Source organism: Nelumbo nucifera, chromosome 2 (genome assembly GCF_055504915.1).
Source record: "Nelumbo nucifera cultivar China Antique chromosome 2, China Antique-T2T, whole genome shotgun sequence".
NCBI classification, from domain to species: domain Eukaryota; kingdom Viridiplantae; phylum Streptophyta; class Magnoliopsida; order Proteales; family Nelumbonaceae; genus Nelumbo; species Nelumbo nucifera.
Window position 1 is genome coordinate 73049854 of NC_142650.1, and position 17303 is coordinate 73067156.

The 17303-nt window shown below is 37.9% G+C and overlaps 1 protein-coding gene across 16 annotated transcripts in view; it reads left to right on the forward strand.

Annotated features, from left to right (window-relative positions):
* Positions 1 to 7293, forward strand: part of LOC104604149 (4-hydroxybenzoate polyprenyltransferase, mitochondrial) — a 60336-nt gene extending 53043 nt beyond the window's left edge. For 9 of the 16 annotated variants that reach the window (XR_016082509.1, XR_016082513.1, XR_016082515.1 and 6 more), the window contains one exon: positions 2207 to 2563. Coding sequence is in view for 4 of the 16 variants with exons in the window: in XM_088898090.1 (XP_088754216.1) it covers positions 5823 to 7094 (1272 nt within the window). In the remaining 12 variants the exon portion in view is untranslated. Of the gene's footprint in view, positions 1 to 2206; positions 2564 to 3628; positions 4289 to 4319 lie in introns of those variants that run through there. The other 7 variants (XM_088898090.1, XM_088898087.1, XM_088898088.1 and 4 more) reach the window with 6 other exon arrangements.
* The last annotated feature ends 10010 nt before the right edge of the window (positions 7294 to 17303 follow it).

Sequence of the window (17303 nt, forward strand, 5' to 3'; positions counted from 1 at the left end):
CCCTATGGCTCTTTATTGCATGATTTATAACTTCCCTTTTGCTCCGCTTGTTATTTAGGAAAACCATTCCTAACTCAAAGTGGGGGACTTCAATGGTGGGGCCATACACAAAACCACTCTTCTATTTCCTCCTAAAATGTTCTACTTCAGCTTCATTGTCTGACCCACCACTTGCCTTTCTTCCTACTCATCCCCTTCACTCTTTGCCTTACCGATTGAAGCACTTCATCTTCATTGTTTATTAGCCATTCAATATCTAAACCTACAACATCATACTTAGATGTAGATTCCAACATTCCTCCTCAGTCCCTCCAATGGGTTCTTCCCCCTTAGTCCTTCTAGTAGGGTCTTCCTCTCCAATTCCTCCAACATTGGGAACCCTAGCCTGACCAATTTCCTCCTTTTCAATGGTTCTAGCTTGTGTCATATAACCAAACACATCCTCTAAATCACACTGCAACATATGGAAAATTACATTACCATCCAATTCAATGTACCAACGTTAGTTTGACTATCATTAACCCCAAGATATTCAAACTCTTATAACTGTTCATTTCAATTCACCTGGAGCCTATTTATTGATAGGTCCCCCCACCAGTTTCTTTTGCAATGCACCTTGATGCATTATATGCTAGGTCTAACGCATTGTGCTCCACATACATGCCAAGAGTCTCACCCTTGGATACATACCTTAACAACCAAAATGTCTTTGAGTCATCAAACACTTCCCCTAATGGGTACCTTACAGCATATTTTATTAACCTCATCCTTCAAATATCCATAGTCTTCTACAATAGTTAATAGTGACCAGTATGAGATTTTGTCTACATCTATCTTTTCTATAAGCTTGACTTTACCCCCCAAAAACAAAAATTTTCCACCAATAAACCATCGTAATTCCATCCACATCCATTTTTCTTCCTATTTCATAAAAAAAAGGAAGAACAAGATAATCAGTAAAAATGGTTTTACCACCTACATTTGATACTAGTAAACAAGACAACTTCTTAAAAATATTCTTCATGCATTGGACAGAGTTAAAATGTCAATTACATCACCTATGACAACTTGTGACTTCTTGATGGAAGTGACTAGTTTTCTCGATGGAAATGATGACTCAGTTATTCTCTATCTTCGTGAGCACAAAGACCAATAAATCATCGTGAAAGGAGATGAAGAAGATGATGGGAGTGAGCTCAAACAACAGTCGAATAAGAAACTGAGCTCAGACGGTAGGTTTTTGAATTTCTATTAGAGTTATTGTTTTGTTCTGTCTAGGACTCAAACATGGGATAAGGGGAATTGGCATCAAGTGTTTGTGCTTCTTCCTTCCTGAGTAAATCTTTGAATCCAAGAGAGGTGTGAAGGGAAATCTCCAATACCACCCTACTCGTTGGACTTCAGCTTGAAGAGGAACGAGCCCAAGCTGACACTACCCCAACCTTCTATTTTCTCTATTTGTGCATCAGGCTTGTCTCTGTTCACAACTATTCTAATTTGTGCCCTTCTTGACCTTCTTGTGTAATGACTAGTTCTAAGAAAGGTGTGAAGAAAGGGAATCCCAAAATCGTCCCATTCATGGGACCCCAATCTAAAACATGGACTGTGAATAGGGAAGGCTTGAATCCTCATTTGATTCTATGGCAAGATTTAGTAGTATGTTTTTATTTATTTATTTAACTATCTATCTATCTAATTATCTATTTGTTTTTTCCTTTCTTTGAAATTATAGTAGGATTTAGTATCTATAAAAAACAGTAAACCAAATAATCCAAACATGTACTATTGCTGAATCTAGTGCTAGACTTCTTAAAATATAACAAGAAAAAATAAGAAAAAAAAAGAAAGATAATAAAAGGATTAGCAGTGCTAATGATGGTGAGAAAAATCTAGTGATTGCATATTGGTTACATTTATTCTTGCACATTATGGGAGTTTGCCTATGAAGAAACCTAATCATCAGAGTCTAAAATGCTTCTCAGACTCAGCCTGTCAACATTGGAAGTAAGTTACATTCATGTGTTTAGTCTTTCATCATGAAATCTGGTTTACTTAGGAGAGATCTATTTTTTGCATAAAGCCATGTCGTCTAATTAATGAATTTTCACTTTTCTTGCCTACTTCAATTGTTGAATCCTATCTTTAACTCATCTGCATGCACTCCACCAATCAGCTATTCATTTTTTTTCATTTTTTCTGAACTTAGGGAATTGGCATTTACATAAGGAGTGTGGGGTGCCTAACACCTTCCGTCTGTTCAAATTCGAATACCGTGAGTCCTGTCACTCCCTTTTTCTCTTCAATGATGGGTGGAGGCTCCAACAATTAGACATGCAATGGGCTACCTTCCGGTGCTCACAATGTTGTGAGGTGATTAATAGTGATGTGATAGGTGTTTTTTGTAAATTCTGAATGTGATAAGATTGGCAAAATTTAGTTGTGATCCCATTCTTTTAAGAAAAGTGACATACAATGGAGGTAAAATTGAATGTTATGGCCTCTACAACCTTTATGTTGACCACTATCATGTTGAATAAAAGTGAAAACTATGTTTGTGAGAAAACTATGGAGGTGTCTGTTGCCATATAGAGCAAACATTTATTTTGTACAGCCTATTTATTCTGTATTCATATTATCTTTCCATAAAAAGATTGTATAGCTGTAGGTAGAGATAATCAGCCTTAATCTCTGTAAATCAGTATAGCTGTAGGTAGAGATAAATCAGCCTTAAATCTCTGTAAATCAGTATAGCTGTGGGTAGAGACAAATCAGCCTTTAATTACTGTATATTCAGTTATATATTCAAGGAAATCAGAATGAAAAGGCATTGAGCCATTCAATCAAAATTCTGTCGAAGGAAAAGTTATCATGGTATCAGAGCCATTGTCTTAGAGTTCTGGAATTTCTGGTTATTCTTGGGTGACATTGGAACTTCAGGCCACCATAGATTGCAAGTTCCATCTGGGTGATTTTCTTCAGAAAGCTCACGTATTTTGGTAATTTCTTTCCGGTCATATTTGGGTTGTTTATCTCTCTATATTTGTCTTGTTTTCTGCTGAAAATGGCTGGTAACCACTCTGAATTTTGTATTAAATTTACGGGAAAAAAATTATTCGGCATGGGAATTTCAATTCTGTTTATATGTTACTGGAAAAGAATTATGGGGACATATTGATGGTACTACTCCAGCTCCAGCAGATGCTACTAAATTAGCTGAATGGAAAATCAAAGATGCTAGGGTGATGTCTTGGATTACCGGGTCATGTGATTCTAAAATTGTTCTTAATTTATGCCCCTATAGAAGTGCTCAAACTATGAGGGAATATTTGAAAAAGGTTTATAATCAAACAAATTCAGCCAGGAGATTTCAATTGGAGTGTGAAATTGTAGATTATACACAGGGGAGTCTCTCTATTCAAGATTACTATTCTCGTTTTCAAAATTTATGGGTTGAATTTTCTGATATAGTGTGTGCTGCAGTGTCTAAAGTTTCTCTTGCTGATGTATTGGTTGTTTATGAAATTAGCAAGCGCGATCAGTTTCTAATGAAGCTACGTTCAGATTTTGAAAATGCTCATTCTAATTTGATGAACCGTCATCCTCCTCCTACCTTGGATGTGTGTTTCAGTGAATTGCTTCGTGAGGAACAACGTCTTCTAACACAAACCACTCTTGAACAGGAGAAAATGAATACAACACACATGGCATTTTCGGTTCACGGAAAAAGCAAGGGTAAAGATATGAGTAAGGTTCAGTGTTTTAGTTGCAAGAATTATGGGCATATTGCAGCAAATTGTACCCAGAAATTTTGCAATTATTGCAAAAAGCATGGGCACATCATCAAAGATGTTTGACTCGCCCTCAAAATCGTCAAAACACTGCTTTTCAAGCAACAGTTGGCAATTCTTCTACAGATCAGATTCAAACTGGGCCCTCAACTATGTCAGCAATCAATCAAAATGCTCAATCTATTGTTCTTACTCCTGAAATGGTGCAACAAATGATTGTTTTAGCCCTCTTAGCTCTGAGACTCCAAGGTAATGGTATTTCTTTATAAGTCTTGGCTTATTGATTCTGCCGCATCAAATCGCATGACTAGTTTTGCTAATTTGCTACAAAATGTCCGGTCCTATCATGGTTCAGAAAATATTCAAGTTGCTAATGGAAATCATTTGCCGATTACTGGTGTTGGTGATATTACTCCGGTTTTCAACAATGCTCTTATATCACCTAGACTTTCTGATAATCTTCTTTCAGTTGGCCAATTAATAGAAAATAACTATAATGTCCATTTTTCTCGTTATGGTTGTTGTGTGCAGGATCAGGAATCGGGGACGGTGATCGCGAAGGGGCCTAAAGTCGGACGTTTATTTCCTCTGCACATTTCCATTCCTAGTAATGTTTCTTTTGCATGTTCTGCTATTAGTAATAAAAATGAGGTGTGGCATAAATGTTTGGAACACCCCAATTCTACTATATTGTCTTACTTGTTGAATTCTGTTTTATTAGGCAATAATGATAAAATTTCAAGCCTTTCGTTTGATTGTTCAACTTGTAAATTGGGAAAAAGTAAAATTCTTCTTTTTCCTCTTCCCGGTAGTCGTGTAGATAAATGCTTTGATATTATTCATAGTGATGTATGGGGGATTACATCTGTTATCTCTCATGCACATTATAAGTATTTTGTGACATTTATTGATGACTATAGTCGATTTACTTGGATTTATTTTCTTCGTTCCAAATCTGATGTTTTTTCGGTCTTCAAGATTTTTGTTGCACATGTTGAAACTCAATTTTCTACTATCATCAAAGTTCTTCGATCTGATTCTGATGGAGAATACATGTCTCATGTACTTCATGATTTTTTTAAATGAAAAAGGTATTCTCTCACAACGTTCTTGTCCACACACACCTCAACAAAATGGTGTGGCGGAGAGAAAGAATCGTCATCTCTTAGAAGTTGCTCGTACTTTGCTACTTGAGTCTTTCGTTCCTCCTCAGTTCTAGGTAGAAGCTTTATCTACAGCAGTTTATCTTATTAATAGACTGCCTTCTCAAACTCTAAACCTTGAGTTTCCTTATTTTCGTCTTTATCAACAGCATCCTCAGTATAGGCATTTACATACATTTGGTTGTGTTTGTTTCGTTCATTGCCTCCTCTTGAATGTCATAAACTTTCTACTCAATCTATTAAATGTGCATTTATGGGATATAGTACAAATCATAAAGGTTTTGTTTGTTATGATTCCTCTTTTAAGAAGTTTTGTGTTTCTCGCAATGTTGTTTTCTTTGAAAATCAGTTTTTCTTTCCAACTTGTGATCAGTCATTCTCCGATATTGCTATTCTTCCTAGCTTTGATGAATCGTCTTCTTCTCCTGAATGACTCAAGCCTGGATATGTGTATGAACGACATCATTCACCACCGCCCCTTCCGACTCCAGATCTGTCACCTGATCCTACTCCGGCTATCTTGAGACGCTCCACTAGAGTCTCCCGTCCTCCTAATTGGTATGGCTCCTATCATACATCCTTTAGTGTTACTTTATCCTTTGTTTCGGTTTCATCTTCTTACTCCCAGGCAGTTAAGCATGAGTGTTGGCAACAAGCAATGCAAGAAGAACTTCGAATTCTTCAGGATAATCATACATAGGATATTGTTCCATGTCCACCCAAAGTTAAACCTATTGGGTATAAGTGGGCTTACTCAGTGAAACTTCGCTCTGATGGGACTCTAGAGCGCTATAAGGCTAGGTTGGTTGCTCTTGGTAATCGACAAGAGTATGGAGTGGACTATGAGGAGACATATGCTCCGGTGGCTAAAATGACTACTGTGCAAACAATTATTGCCATTGCTGCTTCACAGGGTTGGCTACTTAAACAAATAGATGTCAAAAATGCTTTTCTCCATGGTGATCTCAAAGAAGATATCTACATGACATTTCTTCTTGGTTTGTTTTCCTCTTCTACTTTGGAAGTTTGTAAGTTGAATCGCTCATTGTATGGCTTAAAACAAGCTCCCTGTGCATGGTTTGAGAAGTTCAAATCTACCTTGCTACAGTTTAAGTTTGTGCAAAGTCAATATGATTCTTCTCTATTCCTTCATAAAACTTCTACTGGAATTGTCCTTCTTTTGGTCTATGTTGATGATATAGTTATAACAGGAACGGATTCTTTATTGATTACTCAGCTTCAGCAGCTTCTTCAAGAGTCCTTTCATATGAAGGATCTTGGCCACCTTACATATTTCTTGGGATTGGAAGTTCAATCTAACTCCTCTGGTATATTTCTCAATCAGCATAAATATACTCAAGATTTAGTTGCATTGGCTGGTCTTCAGGATTCTTCATTGGTTGATACTCCTCTCGAAGTGAATGTCAAATACTACTCGGATGAGGGAGAGCTACTTACTGATCCATCTTTGTATCAACAATTAGTGGGCAGCTTAAACTACCTAACTATTACCAGACCTGACATCTCCTTTGTTGTCCAGCAAATTAGTCAGTTTATGCACTCTCCCCGTCATCTTCACTTGGTTGCAGTTCGTCACATCATAAGATATCTTCGGGGTACTCCATGTTGTGGTTTATTTTTTCTCGCTGGGTCTTCTTTGCGCCTTAGTGCTTTTAGCGATGCCGATTGGGCTAGCTGCCCAAATACTCGCTGCTCTGTTACAGGTTGGTGTATGTTTCTTGGGGATTCTTTGATCTCGTGGAAGAGTAAGAAACAAGATCGGGTCTCTAAATCTTCTACTGAATCTGAGTATCGGGCTATGTTTGCTGCCTGCTCTGAGATTACTTGGATTCGAGGATTGTTGACTGAGATTGGATTTCCTCAATCTAATCCCACTCCTCTACATGCAGATAATACCAGTGCTATTCAAATTGCTACTAATTCAGTCTATCATGAGCGCACCAAGCACATTGAAGTTAACCGTCATTATATTCGAGATGCTGTAAATACTCAAGTTATTTCTCTTCCACATGTTTCCACAGCTTTGCAAATTGCCGATGTGTTTACCAAGTCTCTTATTCGACAACGCCATCAATTTCTTATTGGCAAATTGATGCTTCTTGATCAACCAGCATCAATTTGAGGGGGGGTGTTGCCATATAGAGCAAACATTTATTTTGTACAGCCTATTTATTTTGTATCCATATTATCTTTCCATAAGAAGATTGTATAGTTGTAGGTAGAGATAAATCAGCCTTAATCTCTGTAAATCAGTATAGCTGTAGGTAAAGATAAATCAACCTTAAATCTCTGTAAATCAGTATAGCTGTAGGTAGAGACAAATCAGCATTTAATTACTATATATTCAGTTATATATTCAAGGAAATCAGAATGAAAAGGCATTGAGCCATTCAATCAAAATTCCGTTAAAGGAAAAGTTATCAGTGTCACCTGTGGCTATTGGAAAATTAAAATCTCTTACTGATAAGAAGCTTAAGGCTAATATTTCTAAGTATTCATAGTGGTTACAAGAGGATGCATAAATTAAAACATGGTTATGGAATTTCATTGAGACAAAAATCAGCATCACCCTTACATTTCTTAATACTATAAAGCATAATTGGGTATAAATAAATAGGATGTACTCAAGGAGCAATAATATTACTAGGATATACCAATTGTTTCAATCAATTTATTAGCCACAACAGGGAGATAAGTCTCTTGAAGACTATTATTCTAACTTGATGAGCATTTGAAAGGAATTTAATATATATCACCCTGTCACCAATGATGCTACAATTATAGAGAAGAAGAAAGAATTTTGTATAGATTGTTGGGACCAATGGCATTACCCAAAAGGGGGGTGAATTGGGTAAAGCTCTAAAAATTTGATTGTCGTGGAATTCAATTACAATTATTTGACCCTTTGGCAATGAAGCTCAAGACCATTTTCCTCACACTGAATCCAAGATTATAACAAGTAATATGCAACAGAAGTTTGAAGGCTTAGTCAGTTAGGTTCAGTAGTGAATCAAGATAGTAAACTTAAACTAACCTAACTATTAAAATGATAAACTTGCAACTACAAAAGTAAGCATACAAGATAGTAGTTGGAGTTGCAGGGATTAGTAGTCAGCAAATAACTACAGCAACAATAATAATGATTGTTGTAAATTGCAACTAAAAGTAAATAAACACAAATGTGAATAACAGTTGCACCCGATGGTGTGTGCCTTAGCAGCTGGAGAGAGAGAGAGAGAGGACCAGCTATCCAAACTATAATTGACTTGAGATTCAAGTAGTGATTAGCTGCTATTAGAATCTCAAGGACACATCCAACTGATGAAAATTAAATAATGTTGAAATGTAAATGGACAATAAATGTAAACAACAAAACAATAAGCCTATAGCAATTAGTAATGTTTGATGCAATTAGTAGGGTTAGTTGAGTTAGAGCTCAAACTACACTAGCTGACCTTGTATCTTGTAGATGTATGAGAGAGAGAGAGAGAGAAGTAAAGTGATGATTTACAAGATCTCAAGATGTAAGTATTGTAGTTGTGAGAAAGTTAGCACAAAGAAAAATAAACTGCAAACTTGAATAGAAAAGAAAAAAAAAACACAAGGCACGTTGAAGATTAACAATGCACTCTAACTCTAAATATCCGTTTTGAGCTTTTCATGCACTAGAATAATTCGGATCATCCTGTTGAGACCATAGCATGGTTAGTTGGACAGTTTTGTATGCCCTTAGCTTCAATCAGAATGATGTATTTTATGAATTTATTGTAAATGAATAAAAGTGCATATTTGATTCATATTCTCTTGGTATGTTTCTGTGTAATACCCTTAAATTGGACATTTAATGAGACTTGTGTTAGTTTAGAATGTTCACAGCCAGTGGGTCGGTTTGGGGAGATCTATCTTGATAAAACTGACACTGTTGTGCCACCAAGTCGGTTGGGGTGGCCCGTCTCAGCTGCCAGGGTGAGACCCTAGGCACATACAGTGTAGGATAAATTGAATCTTTGAACTGTACCAGATTTTTAGTATTGCCCTGGACCTTGGAGATTAATGGACAAAACTAGAAAGTTACACCCGACCCCTAGACTCGATTATGATACTGCACTGGGTGTCGGATTGGGCTGTCTTTGATGTACCAATCAGTGAGATCCTTAGCGGTGGTCAAAACTTGGGTATGTTGGGACAGTCTGAGAATTCATCTGAGTGGGTGATCATAGTGACAGGATCAGCCCCTTTGTCGGACAAAGGTAATGATCGGGGATGCACTCTCACTGATACAAACTAAGACTGCCGGCAGCTGATTTCAATCGTTAAGATTTGTTTTGCAAAATATATTTTATATGAGATATAAAAGTATATATATTATGGTTTTTAAAATGTTTACAAAAGGTTTTAATTCCCGGGATCCATATAAATAGAGAGTGCAACACTGTTCCTTGCAACTGAGGGAGAGGTCCTCTCTTGTTGGGCAATGTATGATCATTATGGGCTGAGAGGTTAAGTGTAAGACCATTGAGGATAATACCTAATGGGCTAATCTTGCATCTGCCCACAGTCCCTGCGTGTTACAAGGTGGCTTGGCCCAGGGACCACTTAGGGCAAGTGTTGGGCCCATAGAGCCCATTTGATGGGTTTCAGGGGGTGCACTGTCCATAACAGTGTATTCGGCCAGGCCTTGTAACAAAAGCTGGGTCGAACCCATGTGGCTGATGTGTAGATCAATGCTTGGGTCCCACACCATACAAGGAAGCCCAACTGGGCAGCAGTTAGAAAGGTTAAGTGAGAACATAAGCTTAATGGGCCTAAAGCCCATTTCGAACTGGACTTATTTAATAAGTTAAATATGGGCGAATTCTGAGATGGATCAGCAGATAGAATAGGGTCTTAACCCTATCCACTCAGAGAGTCCAGATCTGAATATGATTCAGATCTAGAAACTTCCTGATGAGATTAGGAGAAGGCTGATCTAATCTACAGATAAGATAAGGGTTTATCCTTATCACCTAAAGAGAGGTCTGATCCAAATATGATTTGGATCAGCAACTCCTAATTGGATTAGGCGCTGATCTTTTGGGTTTACAAAAGAAGGAGGGGGCGGCAGCCTTTAGTAGAATCACATAATCAGATCCTCTTCAGAGCTGAAATCAGAGAAAAAAAATTTCTGCAATCCCTGCAAAGATCTTTCTTGCCACCTCCTTCCTGCAGCCTCCAGACATCCAGTTCGATCTCCAGTTGTGGGAGAAGTCAAGATTCGATCTTGACATCAGTTCTTTGAAAAAGAATTGATAGGAAGCTGTGCTCACGTGCCATTCTGCTGTTTCTTGCGAATGACAAAATTCTTGGAGAAGAATACTGCTGATTCTACTCCATCCTGCACTGCGCCATCTTCAGTGGGAGCAGTCTTTGGATCCTTCCTTGGGCGTGAACACCTTCGTTGGGAGATACTTTTTCTCCGTATCAGGTATAATCATCTCCTACTCCTTTTGGTTCAGATCTGGTTCAATTTATGGTTCAAGATTGATCATTGAAAATATGATTTTCTAAATAGGGAATGTGATTCCCATTTGAAAGGGAGAGAAAAATTTTTGAAATTTGCCCATTTATTCCGCAAGATTTGGGCGTCCATACGATGAATCTCTCATCCCTTCAGTTGAGACCATAGCATGGTTAGTTGGTCTACTAGAAAAACACACCACTATAGACATTACATGTTGCATATCAATAGTCTTAGTTGCACCCAAGTGAGTCCTATAAAAATTATAAAAATCCGGAACAAAGTAGAGGCCGATTTAGTTGCACCCATGTTGCATAAGCTTTTCTTGTTATTCTTTTAAGCCCAAAATTATAAAAAATGTCCTCGGAACATTGACCAAGTAGACGACGGTTTAACCTACTACGTGTGGGGTGCCTAACACCTTCCCATACCATACCTGGATTCCTGGATCCTAAGAATCTCTATCCATATTAGGCAATGAATCACCAAGAAAATTCTATTTTTCTTACAAAATCTTAGATTTTTCTAAATTCCCAATTTCCAAAAATTTAGGTGTAACTCCGTCTCCCTTGAGGTCGGGTAGCCACATGCCTCTTATTGATTTCTCCAAATATAATAAAGTTCTAAAAGATATACAAGAGTCTTGTAAAGTTTGGCCTCTGGTGTTATTGCTGATGTCAAGGAAGAGGATAGAAAGGCTGCTAGTGTTGGGTTGTTTAAAGCTCAACAGCTCATCTTATGTGGTTGAAGGGGTTATAAGCCTAGTTGTAGATTAGGCATAAGTTAACTCAAAAGATGTTAGAGTGTATTTCAATAAGACTGAAATTGTAGTACAGGGCAAGGTTTTTAAAACCAACCCAGAGACCGAATCGGTCAGGGGTCCGGTTTCTGGGTCGAACGGTTCAACTGTTTGAACCGAACAGTTGGCCCATTTTGATAAAAATAATAAAAAACGATTAAAATCGTTGAATGCTTCGAACAGTTCAACTGCCTAGGTCAGCGGTTTACTGATCAAATCAACATTTTTTTGCAAAAATCCGATTTTGAGGAAAAAAGGAACCAGTCACTTGATCGGTTCCCGATTTTTTTAGTCCAACCGTCTGATCCGATCCGGTTTTGAAAACCATGGTACAGGGTTTGAACACCCCCTATTCTTTTAGACTAAGCAAATATTTTGTGCGCGTTAGTAAGGGCAATGCCAAGGAGCATAAGAGTAAGGGCAATGCCAAGCAAATAATTTGAATGGATTGATTATGACTGTGCACTTTTCTAGCATTGGCTAATGGGAAAAGTGTCCTTAATGTTGATAGTGATGCCATCACCATTTTTATGTTTTTATGTGTTTATTCTAGTTGTTCAAACGGAATAGTAAGTCTGATCATATTGTATTCATAGGGTTCCTCCAATATCATACTCATGCATTAAAAGAATGCTAATGTGATGAATCCCATTAAAGTTCAATAACTAGGGCCCATTTGGTTTGAAGGAATAACAGAATCAGAATGGCCCATTCTAATTCCAGATTTCCAGCTGTTCGTGAGTATGGCGATTCTGGGATTTCCGTTGAGAATGTGATTCCACCCAGCAAGAAAAGACAAGTGACTTAAACCCCTCCACGCAAAGCTTATTTCTCTCTACTGGATGCCAATCCTCCATGCGAGTTGTGCAAATCTTATGGAATCTGATTCCGATTCTGATTTGATATAGACCACGAATCAAAGGGACCCTTAATGGATTCTGTCTACTATATCATATCTGTTGCCAGATCAGATATGGCTAGCTCAAATTAATCCACAATAATAAATTCTGTTACTAGCTAGATATCTAGGTTTTGTTCAGGTCTACGACTTGTTTGTTTTCAGAAAGAAATTGGGTGGATATGAGAAGTTGTAAGGAGTCTTCTAAAGTCAGCAACATCTCCTTGCTAATTATATATGCCAAAAATTAAGTTTCCTAATTAGGTAAATTAGGGAAGTTTTTGATAATATAAATTAGCTGGAATGATCTTTTCACATAGTTTGTTTGGTTCATACAGAATAGGAATGGGAATTGAAATAAGTTGAAATGAGATTTAGGGCCCATTTGATGCATCTTTTTGAGAGGATCTTCTATTAGTTCTGACAGTCAAAAGATGTATTGAGCTTTTACATGAAAATCTGAGCAGCCTAAAGTACGTTTGGCAGATGCATATCTTTTCGTGTCTTTCCGTACGAGAATAAAACGCGAAAAACTTTATTTGGAGCTTCCCGAAATCAGCCCAAAATGAGCTTTTCGCATCCTTTCGGCATTCTGGCTTTTGCTGGCTAAATCGTCCGTGCGCCAAACAAAAATAGACTAAAAATCGGTCTGACCAGCTTATAAACATCCGAAAAACCGCATGGAAAGACATGCCAAACAAACCTTTAATTTACAAGAGAGGGGGCTTCAAATGGGGGAATGTCATTCCACTAGGAATGAAAATGGAGTTTCAGTTCCGTCCAACCAAATGGTTAGCCATTCCAATTCCAGTTCCAGCCCCTATTTCCATGAACCAAACGTGCCAACATATTTTTATCGTACATGTGATCATAATGGCATCTAAACCAGCCCAACCAAATCCAACATAATTGGATTAGGTTAGCCAGTTTGGTTGGGCCTGCCTCAAGCACAAGTTAGACCATAATCAACTTAAGGTGAGGACTACCGTCATTTTTTTTTTTAATTCCTTGGTTATATACTTGTTGGGGTCTTGTGCAAGCAGGGATAACCCTCCTCCACATCAATTTAAGCAACCAGACAGACTTTGGAATCACGTTTGATATCAACGTCTATTTACGAAGAGGAGAGCAGACCATTCAAAGAAAAGGTTCTTTCATTCATGGTCTGAAGCCAAACCATGGTTTTAAATGGCACTCCCTTAGACTTTACTGAGAATAGAAACATCCCTGCACTGGATCCCTGTTCTTGTCGAAGTAGAGTTAATCTCCTATGGCTCAGTTTGGAAGGAGTACAAATGCAAATTTGTAGAGTGTAAAACCTTGTATTTTGTATGTATTTGCACTATATACATATTTGTATTTGTACTCCTTCCAAACTGAGCCTATATTTCTTGTACAATGATCCCTTTAGCAGTTAAGCTCTTATACTTGGGGGTATTCTTTTTTTGGATTTTGAGAAGGGAGAAAATTCGTCAATGCGATTTTGGTTCCCATTGACCAAGAACCTCATGTTCTTCTCTCAGATTTATGTGGGGATTAGGAAAAGTTTATTTTCATGGGTATTTTTCCTAGGTGGGTAAATAACTTTTCCACCTAGGGAGAAATTGACAATACTTGAATAGACAAAAATGCCCTTTTAATAATGGATTTTTATAGCTAAAATAATCATTGCATACTTGTGTTTTTCAAGAAAAACTTACTCAAGTAATTGCATTTACCTGGTTAAGAAAAAACTTAGTGAAAGCGAACGGGGCCTTGGTGTATTGTATTCTATATATATATTTTTTTAATGCAAGCTCAAAATCAACTTACTACACCTAATGGTTTCCAAACCTAGTGTTTATTGAGAAAGCTTACATTAATATAAATTTGTTTTTGGTAAAATTGGTATGTTTCTATGTACTGTGTGGATCTCATCATAGTTTTCAAAACTGGACTGGACTGGATGGTCGGACCAAAAAAACCAAGAACCGGTTAGGTGACCAGTTTCGGTTTTCCCCAAAACCAGATTTTTGCGAAAAAAATGTTGATTTGGTCAGTAAACCACTGACCCAGGCGGTTGAACCATTCAACGGTTTTGACCATTTTTTACTTTTTTTTGTCAGAACGGGCCATCCGTTCAATTCAAATGATCAAACCATTCAACCAGGGAACCGGACCCCTAACCGGTTCATTGTCCGAATTGGTTTTAAAAACCTTGGATCTCATATTAGCTCACTGCGTCACATGCCCCAGTACAATAAGTGTTCTTTTATGGGTAGAAACAACTTGAACAAAAGAATATTAGGAGATTAGGGACAGAGAGGAGGTCACAAACAACATGCCCCCTAGTGGTGTCTAAACTTTTGCCTCTTTTCTTGGACCTTATATGTATACATCAATGTATCATGGGCCTCCGTGCTTAGCTTCTCTCTCTCTCTCTCTCCCCAATGACAATGTACTAAAATCTCCAAAAGCAATAAAGCGATATCTTTTTTGTTTACCGATCTGTGTGAACTTTTATTTTCTTGAAATAATCCGTGTATCGATCCAAGATGGTCGAGTTCAAATGATTCCATACCAGGTTGTGCAAAGCAAGGTCACATAAGCAGGGTCTCAGGATGAGTTGTTCTAATCTCAGGTAGTTCGGTAGTTCAAATTCATCCACCTGAGTTCCCAGCAAATCAAGGCCATGTTCCCCATCTCATTGTTAACTAAAACTGAGATGACCCAACTCATAAGGGCAGGATGAGTTAAGTGAAATAAATTGAACTGATGATGAAATAAATCAAATTAGACAGTGAAATAAATCAAGGTGGCAAAACAAGCTTGGAACTTTATTTGGTAATGTAAGTTCAACCATTTTTAGTATAATTTTATGTTCTTGGCATTTCATGTACAGGGTATCGATCTCCCCTCTAGAGTTTCGAGCTAGTAGGTCTTGTGTCGTAATACCTTAACAATTTTGTAAGGTCCTTCTTAATTCGGGCGGAGTTTTACGGAACTTACTTCAGGCACCACGAACTTTCAAAGCACTAGATCGCCAACATGGAAGATCCTTCTTTAAACTCGAGTATGATAGCAAGCAACCCATTATTGCTAGGTCATAGTTCAAAATTTAGGTTGCTTACGCACTTCTTTTGTCAAGCCCATAATAGTTTGAGGCTTGCCATTGTTTTCTTCCTCGTTATAGGTCTCTATTCGCAAAGTCAGCACTTTGATCTCAATAGGGATGATCGCTTCAGTGGGAAAAGTGAGGTTGAATGGAGTCTTGCTAGCAGTCATTCTACTTATAGTTCAGCAGGTCCATAACACACTAGGGAGTTCTTCTACCCATTGCCTCTTGGTTTGAGCAAGCCAAGTTTTTAGCCCACGGAGGATCATGTTGTTGGTTACCTTGGCATTCCGTTAGGTTAAGGATAGGCAACCGAGATGAAATTTTGTTTGACCTCCAACTCAAGGTAGAAGTCTTGGTATTTCAGATTAGTGAATTGCTTGTCATTTTCTGAAATTAGTGTCCATGGTATTTCAAATCTGCATATGATGTTCTTTCAAAATAAGTTCCGAATGTATCGAGCTGTAATGGTGGTGAGAGGCTCAACTTCCACCCACATAGTGAAATAATCAATGGCTATGACTAGGAACCTTCTTTGGCCAGTAGCTGGTGCTAAAGGTCTGAGGGTGCTGATTCCCCACTGCAAAATGGGAAAGGGCTAGTGAGGCATTGCAGGTTGATAGTAGGCTAACACATTATATTGGCAAAACTTCCACATCAATCACATCATTGGACCATCTAAATGGCATCCTCCTTCATGGTGAGCCAGTAATAGCTTTGTCGAAGTGTTTTCTAGGCCAACAACCTGCCCCTAAGTGTTCACCGCATATTTATTGGCGGCGTAGAGAGTTTAGCGTGAAGAGGAAGTTCCCTAGAGGAGGATCCTCCACTAGAATGATGAGTGTCCTTAGGATTTTTCTAAGATGACATGACGGTGAGAGCAAGGGAATGACCTTTGTGTTTAGGAAGTTTCCATAGACGATAGCAATTGATGAATTCAAAAGTTTTGATCCCTATTGGCAATGGTGATCTGGAGCTTGAATGTGGCAAGATTGGCAAAAACAATGTTAGAGAACCCAAGAAATGTCCTAGGTAATGGACTCTGACTGTCAAGTCAATAGACGTCAAGCTCTTTGAGGTGATGAGAAAGGAAAGAGCAAGAATGAGTAGAATGTCCATACCTTCGAATGGTGGCAGCTTACCCTTATATAGTCCTCAAGGCTCGGCTTAGACATGGCGAGAGGAGCAAGTTAGGTGGCTAGCCTAAGTGAGTACGTTTGGGTGATTGATGGGAGCACGTCTGTCGTCCATGTGATATGCCCATGCGGAACATTTGCGATCTGGGGATGCCTTGTACCCACTTCCTTACAAAGTGGGGGAAGTGGGATCCTAGCAGTGCTAGGTGGCCCCACATTCAGAGGTCAGATATTATTCAAGCCTCATAAGCTGAGCTGACAAGGTGTCATTAAGCGAGATCCTTCCACGTATGTCGATGAGGTGCTATAAAGCATTCGTATTGCCATGTGTCAAGGTGTAATTGGAAGGGAAAATCATCTCTCATCAGATTAGTTAAGCAATTGAAGAAAAAAAAGAACATGTACATGAATAAAAAAAGAATATATGAAACCATGTCAACAAACCATGGAGCTGCTTATGCTTGTCTTGGATGGTGTTTATACACTATCAATAAAATAGATTTGGATCTTACCATTTTTTCTTCATTTTTTAAAACTCCATATACTAATTTTTTTAAACACCAAAGTGGAAAATATAAAGGAATGAACTTAAAAATGCTAGGCTTCTTAAATCAACTTGTTTGAATGATGAAATCATTTACTATTTTATTTTATATATATGTTTCAACTATAATATATAATTACAAACTAATTAAATAGTAAAGACCCCAAATCTAACATATTTCACTAACTTTCAAAATCTTCCACAAGTGCTTTGATTGGTGTAATTTTATGGATGCATGGCATGTGCAGCCCATCAAGGCCATTGAGAAAAAACACAATTGATTAAACCCATGACCATAAAACAAAAAGATGAGTTCAATGCTTACTTTTTAAGCTTTTGTAGTATTTTTGTCTTTGTCTCAAC